Below are 9,264 nucleotides of genomic sequence, written 5' to 3' on the forward strand. Positions count from 1 at the left end.
AGATTGGAAGCGCTTATTGAATTAAGTTACGACTAAAAATTCAAATCAAAATACAATGCCAATATCAATTAATGATTCAAATTACAACTAATTTAAAACAACAAAAATACATAAGTTTTAAATAAAAAAAAATTACAAGTGCATCCGACGACCTTTCATAGATTGGAAACGCTTAATTACATCATCATCACTAACTTGCAAAAAAAAAATCTCTCCCAAAGTTCCTTGTTTCAAATTACATTTCACAACATTTAATTCCAAATTCAACTAATTTCAATTCACAACCTCTGTTTCAATTTTACAATCTCTAATTTCAATTCAAGTAATCTCAATTTCAATTCAAGTAATGAAGTAATCTCTAATTTCAATTCAAGTAATTTCAATTCAACTATTCAAGTAATTAGTAATCTCTAATTTTAATTCAAGATTGAAATCTCTAAGTTCAATTCAAGTAATCTTAATTTCATAATTCACAATTGCACAACATTTAAATTTCATTTTCATACTTTCTTATTTTAATTTAAAATATTAATTCTGAATTCATATCAAAATGAGAAATCTATCATTTATGAATTAGCATAAATTAAAAAAAAAATGCGACGGCGTACAGTTACTGAGTTCTGAATTACTGCCGTTCGCGGTTCGAGTGTGGCCGGTGGACGGCCGGCGGTGGCGACAACTATAACGTCTACAAGTCGGCCTCCGGCTGCAAAATGGCGACAACGTCTACAAGTTTGGGCTCCGGCTCACCGACTGCAAAGTGTGAAAGTGGCGACACGAAATCCGGCAGCCCGGCACCGGCAGGCGAAAAAGAAAGAAAGAGAAAAGAAAAAAGAAACGTTATGTTTTTAGACTGACCAGAGGAGAGAGAAAGAAGGGGAGTAGCATTAGGGACGCGTGAGTGAGAGAGAGTAATGAGAGCGTCCTTTTGTTAGTCTTGGGCTCCGTTTTTTTTTTTTTTTTTTTTGCTTTTATTTCCTTCAATTTTATTTTTTTGAAAATGGGAGTACAGCTACCCACTGTACCCCTGTAGATCCGCCCCTGTCTCGTAGGTTATCCTGATCTGGGTTTGCAAGCAGACACTTTGAGAATGGAGGATGGTAAAGGAAAATCCTCTTTCAAAGTGCCACTAGTGGAGATTGAACTCCCAACCATAAGGTTGGAAGGTTCTTTCGCTGCCACTAAGTTTTTTAAATATATATTGACAAGTAAAATTTATATATGAATATCATGCAAATGTAATTATGCTCTTTCGAAAACGAGACAAAAACCCCTTAAAAAAGAACAAGGCAAAAAACAAAGTTTACTCTAGCAAACCGATGGGCGAAAAAGATTGTTTAAAGTATTTCAAAGATAGTTTATAAAAGGTAATCACTTCAAGTTGATGTACGTTATAGTATTATACAATGCTGCAAATCAATTTCTGTTAAATGATATTTATACTTAGCTAGTAAATGACATTGTTTGTGTTGGGCCCGGAAAATTTCATATTAGCAAAGAAGGAATTAAATATCAGTTAGCAAGAATCATGGGATTGGCATTGACTTTGAGTATAACTGTTGGAGGAAAATAAGAAGGAAGTTAGAGATAATCAAGGCACTACCTATCTTCAAGGGAGTTTGGAAGCATCTTTGAAGGATATCCCACCTATATATATATATGTAGTTCAATGTAACCCTAGTTTCTCTTCTACTACTTCTCTCTCCACGCACACATTCATATTCTTTATTCTCTACTCTAATATTTTCCATAGTGGCACAAGAAAGCTTGATATTGTATTCTACCCTTGTATTGACGCCGTCGGCATATTAGTGGATTGGTGATCAAGAGCATCACCTGCGGTTTTTCCCAACATTTGGGTTTTCCGCGTCAACAATTCATTTGTCTTTTTATTATTTTATTTCCTTTACATATTTAATTTATCCGTTAATGTTGATTGCCATAGTGTAAAGATCTCGTTGTTGGTTCCCTTTTCCTTTTGCGTACTGGGTACAAAATTGGCATAAACAGTTTGTAACTTAGGACATATTCTCTGCTGTATTATTGGTTTCTTGCTTACATAATTATTCAATTAATATCATGACTTATTCTGTTCCTTGTTAAGCACACACGACACATGCATACTTCATTTGAGATTCAGAATTATGTAACTTTGTGTTAATACCCCTAGATGGTGTCTACAAGAGCCAAGTTTGTATTTTCTTTTTTTAATAGAGGTAAAAGCTCAAAAAGGTTCAAATCACAAGATAAAATTCACGAAAATAAAAACAAATAGCGCAAATAGAATATAACTAGTCTTCTAACCTTTTTGTTTTCGCCATTACATAAACTCTATAATAAAACTGAAATCAAGAATTTAAAAAATAATTATATTCACAACAATAATCATCATTTGTTGTCATTAGTCATTCTTTTGTTATCATCATTAGTTATTAGGCCCGGCTATGTCCCGGATAAAAAAAAATTTCATTTATTAATATAATACTTTATGATAATAATACTAAATACAACTTAACTTAATGGTTAGAACTTTAATATATGTATTTGGGGTCTCAGGATCAAACCCTATACTATGCAATTTCTTAATTTTTTAATTGCACATGAATTACGTGAACTAAAACTCTTTAGGGAGAGCGCCACGTGACACATTTTCTTGTTTTCGCACGCCTTTTAATATATTTGTATAGATTATATTAGGCATGAATCCTTATTCAAAATTTTGTGTTCATATATCTTAATTCATCTTAAACATGATGTTTCATAATAATTATTCTTTATTCTTTTAGTTTCTTACTTGAGGAAGTTGTGAAGATATTTTTAACAATATATTCTTTATTTCTCTATCTTAGAACATGAGAGGTATTTTTTTTATTTTTTTTACTCTCTATCTACCTCTAATTTCTTTGAATTTTTCTTCAATGTTGAAAAAAAAAAGGAAAAAAGTATAAATTCAAATGAGGTGAAAAGAAAAGAAAAGAAAAGAAAAACCTTTTATCTAGAACCAATTGTCAGAAAATAATAGTGTAATAAGAAACAACAACCAATGGTAGCACATACAAATGTCCAAATTACTGTACATTTTACACGTGTCTCATCTATTTTTAATCTTGACCCTCCATTTTAGCTAAGAAGATCTTGACCCTCCATTTTAATTCTTGTGCACTTTTTAGTGCAATAGTTTATCTGGAAACTACCAAATACTGATCTCATCTTTTCCTTACTTCTCCTCTAGAATCTAGATATACTCCTATATAATTCCTAAAAAAACTCATTTGATCATACATCACATAACAACATAAGATCTCAAAAAACACAAAAATTACAAGAAATTTTATAGGAGAGAGAAAATGCTAGCAGTGTTTAACAAAACAGTAGCTAAGTGCCCAGAAGAGCTGAAAAATGCTGAATCTTTAGGAAATTTAAAAGAAGATGTTTTGATTCAACATTTTTCTTCAATTTATCCTGATGCTCTTTCTGTTAATCTTGGAGTTTCTGGGTTTATTGCTTTTTCATCTGATAAACAGAATCCTCTTCTTCCTAGGTAACTTTTTCTGGATTTCTTGCTTATTTCTTTGAATGTAAAGATCATTTCTTTTTATTTTTCTTTTTGTGGGTCTGTTTCTTTTGTGATTTCAGTATCTGGGTTGATGTTATATTCTCAGAAAGTTGTAGTTTACTTTGATTTTTGGATTCTAAAGTGGGTTTTTAGTTTTTTACTGTATTTTGTGTGAGCAAAAATGGTAGAGGGGAAAAACTTTGATGATTTATGATTATTTTAGTATGCCTGAAATTCTGTGCTGTTCTTTTCAAATGTATAAAATCTTTATGTTTTGCTTCTGATTTCTGGGGATTTTTTATTTTATTTTATCTGGTTCAGATTTTTTTTTTTTATATAATCTAAGTTGAATATCCTAGTTTTTGCAATTGCATTTTGATAATATCCAGCTAAGTGATCAAACTTTATGGATGTCACTTATAGTTCTTGCTGATCTTGATTTATGTGAATGGTTGATTGCAATTAATCATGTTGAATCTCATTTCTACATTTGATTGTTGCTGGATTAGTTGTTAGAAATGATATTTGATAATCTAGTTTGATTAAGATTTCAAGTCATCTATTGATTTCAATATAGATAATTTTGTACTTATATGATTGATTTATAATTATACACTGTTTGACTAAATGATTGGACCAGATGACATGAACTAATCATTTGGTTATCTTTATTAGATGATTTACCCCAATTTTAGTTCACAGACCATATATTGCATCTGGATCATGTGGGGTTTCTAAAGTTGTTCAGCAGGTCAAAGATGGTTGGAAGTCAAGCTATTGAGTATTGAAAACCATGTTATGTATATTTTATCTCATGATCTAAGATCTAAGTGCTTTGATTTTTGCAGTAAATAATGTATTTATTGAGTCTTGACTAGGATCAATCCTTGCCTACCAAGAGGGATTTGCTTACTAGTAACTGGGTTAATTTTGTATTTAAGGATGTACCTGTCACAATCTCTGCCACTTCCTAAACTTTTAGATTTCACCCTTCCGAACGAACGCCTCCTAATAGACGGTAGACTGCACGAACCATGTATGAACACGGATGTTATGGCAATATGGCATGGCAATAGCTAGAATCAGTCAATATGGACTGATTCTTGCTCACACTAGCAACTTATCTAGCATCAATTCTGTTTCTGTCTTGTATTATTGTACTTCATGGAGCGTTGACTTTCTTGTATTCGTAGTTAATATGATATACACACTTAAGCAGCCAACAAATTAGATATCTAATAAGATAGAATTATATTTACCTTTTCTCCCTTTACAAAAGGATGAAGGACAGGGAAGATGGGGGACATTCGCAGTCTTTTTACATGTTGTTAGGTATCTAACTGATAGATATCTAGGCTGATTCTTGAGTCATATTATTTAGGTCAGTTATGTGAACTAATGAGTTCCTTAATGCTGCTATTTCTGAACATTTTTCTCCAGGCTTTTCGCTGTTGTGGATGACATCTTCTGCTTGTTTCATGGGCACATCGAGAACATAGCTTCTCTGAAACAGTTGTATGGATTGACCAAAACTGCAAATGAAGTGAACATCATTATAGAAGCTTACCGTTCTTTGAGGGACAGAGGAAGCAGTCCTGCTGATCATGCCTTGAGAAACATTGAAGGAAAGTTCGCATTCATCATTTATGACAGTTCTACAAAGAGCACCTTCATCTCTGTGGTGAGTGATTAGAGCAGTGTTACTCCTGCCTTCTTCATAAAAAGATATTGATGTTTGCTTATATGCCTGTAATCCTGTCTGTAGAATATCTGATCTTTGTATATTTTTTGGAGACAATTTGTTTGATATTGCATTCAATATGATATTAATATTAACCATTTTGATTATTTAGGATGACGATGGAAGTGTCCCTCTCTTTTGGGGAACGGATTCTGAAGATCACCTTGTTGTCTCTGGCAATGTTGAGATTATGCAGAATGCCTGTGGGAGATCATTTGCTCCATTTCCGAAAGGTATTAACTATAGCACAACAATATTAACTTGCAGAATAGCATGCATCATACCCTATGGTCATTGACTTACTAATTTGTGGCGAAACTTCAAATTTATACTAATCGTGATATGCAAACAGCCAAAGTTTCCCAAGATGCTATAACTCTCCAGTTAAGCAAACCCCCTAACTTTTGTGTGGCATCTATATCTATGCTTCTCTCCACTTCTACTGTTCCTACAACTCTCACCTCCTTCCGCCAAACAATACAAAGACATTACTAGAAATAAAGCAAGGTTCCTTTGTTTTTTCTTGTTAATGAAGATTTGAATAATTAGAGTTTCTAGCTCTTGTCATCCTTTCCAACTATCGTTCCATGTCTTACCAAATTTTTGCTCGAATACAATAGTGACAAAAGATGTTAACAGTTGATTTTATTCAAGGATAGTGGCTTAGCTTTTATTTCTTTCCACTCATTCATCCATTATAGCTAAATGGACTACAGTTCTCCAGGGAACATGTGACGGAAAAAATCTGGTAAATCCACATGGTGTGAGCCCAAGATTGATTCCTTTCTCATGTTCGCTAGAGAACTGTTTTTCAATTTAGAGAACTCGAACTCTTTTCTTATCCATTCTGTGCAACTTCCACGGTATAATATGTGACCTTTTGTCCTGACTCCTGATATCCATGTTAAACAGGTTGCTACTTTACATCCTCTAGTGGCCTGATAAGTTACGAGCATCCTCGTAAGGCGCTCAAGGCAGTTCCATGGGTTGATAGCTCAGGCCAAACATTTGGGTCAACCTTCATGGTCTCTGAAGAGCCTAAGATAGAGAACAAACAACTGGGACTAAAAGTAGCAATGCCTAGAGTTGGCAGTGATGCTGATTGGTCGAATCACATATGAGAACAACAAATCTTTTATCATGTAATGCATGCAACATGCTCTAGCTTTGTCCTTCAAATGATCTAACTTCGAGAATTATTAGTTCCCCTTGGTGGGTTTGGCTTCGTGAATGTTATAAATTGCCTTATTGGCATGTGAGTATTATCTCAAGAATGGTACATAAAATAAGTTGCAAGTATTTGTACATTCATGTCCATATCTTCATTTTTCTTGGGCCCCACTGAGAACCCTTTTAGTAAGAAGGACCTTACTGGACCAGCAACTATCGCAGGTCAGCCAGTTCAGCTATACTGGTCAAGCTTGAGAGTAGGGGGGTCAGGGAAATCTCTACTCCTAAGTACAAGCAGGTATTGGGACTTGAACTTATGAATTATGACTTTAAAGTCACAAGGTGAGTTTCCAACCATCTCCACCAAACAAGCTTGGTTATGTCCATATCTTCATATGATTGGCTATGAAATGCTATTTGTTGAAATTATGTCCCACATCTTCATAATTCTTCAATTGTAGTTTAAGGATGAGATAAGGTCATTATGAGATAAGGTTACTTCTTTTTCATAAAAACAGAACAAGAAATATATGTTAACTTTTATGAAAAACAATTATGTGTGGAGGTAATCTTTTAGGATTTAAGGAGTATGGCCGATTTTGATGAAGTTATTCTTTATTGAGTTTTTTTGGGGGTGTTTGGTAGGTGATTTTATGTTTAGACTTGGAAAGTTCACTTGCCATATACACATTGTTCACATGCCAAAACCAAGTACTAAACCCACTACCCAAAATACACCATGTGGATTTATCAGATTTTTTAGGGATGGCAGTGGGGCGGGTCAAGTAGGAGACCCGCCCCATGTCCGCCCCACTGCCATCCCTTACTAATTTTCTAATTTGGTAGGAAGGGAGCAACTTAATTAATGAAAATAGTTTGTTACAGCATGAGTTGAGCTACAATAATGCTCAATCGGATCACACGTAGAATTTAAACAAGCAAGTCTATCAAAATTATATCGTCTTATACAATTCGGGAGAGGGAGAGCCGAAATACAAATGTTGTTAAAACCATCCGTAGGTTCTTCCGTTCGCATTCCTAGCAATAGCATCCGCAAGATGATTCGCTCCTCTTCCTTCATGTGAGATACTAACGCATTCTGTTGACAAAAGCAATTCCCTGCATTCGTTTTTTTATCCATATGAGCCACGAAGGCTATACAAAGAAGGGGAGGAGGATTCGAATCTGTGACCTATCGTTCACAGCACCTCAATCTTAACCACTAGGCCAAGACATCCTTGGTTAATTCCCTGCATTCGTGAACAATACTAGAAACATTATTATTGAGACTGTTATGTTGCTCCAAATTCCAATGCCTTGATGGCTAGAAGACAATCAGATGCAATGTGGCAGTTCCCCCAATTTTTTCTTCCAATCCAAGAAGAATGTCATTCAGTTGTTATCAACAAATACAAGCACAAGAAAAAATCAGTATAAATAGTTAAACACAACGTCACCTATTTGTGCAACAAGATTATGACAATAGATAAGGAATTGAAGGCATAAGATGCTTTTAAATGTATTCAATTCATGACAATATTTCATTCCCTGATTATCGTTATTGACTATAAGAAAAAGTTGATGTAAAAGTTTATGCCCTGCCTCCATATCCAACTATATCCATATCCTATTCGAATAATATACAGTTAATTGTGATCAACAAAACATAAAACATGTCTGATTGTGCCAACAACAAAGGGAATCCTAGATACACATAAATTGGATTAAAAAACTCGGATGAACCCTGTGCAAATTAATTAGCGTGCACCCAATAGATGTTATGTAGGTTCTCATGATTACAACTATTATTATTATGTCTTTTTCTTCTCAGATTTTCTTGTCTTTTTAGTTTCTCTTTGATAACGGTTCCATTTTCTCTCTCTTCGAGTTCTTACTTTTTTTTTAGTTTTCTGTGATATAGTTGATTGTACAATTGAACTTGTTATAGAAGATGAGGAATATATTGTTAGTTTTGATATAGTGTACTGTGTTTGTGTATAGTGTATTTCTATGTGATGTAGGATGTTTACTTGTGATAGTGTTTCTTTGTGGTATAGTGTGTTTATTTGTGATATAGTGTATTTCTTTTTTATATAGTGTATCTGTTTATGATATAGTTGATTGTACAATTGAAACTATTATAGAAGATTAGGATAATATTGTCAGTTTCAATATAGAGTGTTTGTATGTGGTATAGTGTGTTTCTATATGCTATAATGTTTTATTTTGGCAAGAGTTATAGTTTTTATTTGTGATAGGGTTTCTTTGTGTTATAGGATATTTGTTTGTAAAATAGTGTATTTTTCTCTTATATAGTGTATTTGTTTGTGATATAGTGAATTTCTATGTATTATAATAGTGTGTCTCGATTCACATGCGTGAGCCTGATGTACACTTTTTTTTAGTGTGAACCAGGTCCACACAAATCGGATTATAAATTGAAACCATCAAACTATTAAAGCACCATAAACGTTCTTACTTTGTTTGGGTGCATAAAGCAAAATGATACAAAGATTCTTTTGCTAAAATTGTGGGATCATGGATCCTTAATGAAAGCAACCCAAATCCAGCTACTAATAGTGTATTAGACACGTGACTCCTCCCTCTTTCGATAGCCCAATATCAATATGTAAAATATTATTGAACCCACAACTTTAAATAGAGATGGTCAACAGTGCGGGCCAATCCAGTCCAGCCCACCTCGTGGGTCGTGTGGGTCGGGCCAGCAAAGAGCTCGGTCCAGCCCAGCTCGAACCGTGAAATTGGTGGGTGGGTCGTGGGCTAGATTTCTTGAGCC

General features: G+C 34.1%; 1 protein-coding gene across 1 annotated transcript; it reads left to right on the forward strand.

The window, feature by feature from the left end:
* Positions 1-3,198: 3,198 nt before the first annotated feature.
* Positions 3,199-6,608, forward strand: LOC104894566 (stem-specific protein TSJT1). Its single transcript, XM_010680829.4, has 4 exons — positions 3,199-3,541; positions 4,997-5,237; positions 5,410-5,530; positions 6,210-6,608. Exons 1-4 carry the CDS (start codon positions 3,348-3,350, stop codon positions 6,416-6,418), a joined length of 765 nt encoding a protein of 254 aa, XP_010679131.1. The 5' UTR covers positions 3,199-3,347; the 3' UTR covers positions 6,419-6,608.
* Positions 6,609-9,264: the final 2,656 nt, after the last annotated feature.

Source organism: Beta vulgaris, chromosome 5 (assembly GCF_026745355.1).
Source record: "Beta vulgaris subsp. vulgaris cultivar EL10 chromosome 5, EL10.2, whole genome shotgun sequence".
Taxonomy (NCBI): Eukaryota; Viridiplantae; Streptophyta; class Magnoliopsida; order Caryophyllales; family Amaranthaceae; genus Beta; species Beta vulgaris.

Bases quoted from the DNA above. Each gene is read 5' to 3' on its own strand.
- LOC104894566 (XM_010680829.4), top strand. From the start codon at position 3,348: ATGCTAGCAGTGTTTAACAAAACAGTAGCTAAGTGCCCAGAAGAGCTG. The intron at 3,542-4,996 runs GTAACTTTTTCT...ATTTTTCTCCAG, and splicing joins CAGAATCCTCTTCTTCCTAG to GCTTTTCGCTGTTGTGGATG. The intron at 5,238-5,409 runs GTGAGTGATTAG...TTGATTATTTAG, and splicing joins AGAGCACCTTCATCTCTGTG to GATGACGATGGAAGTGTCCC.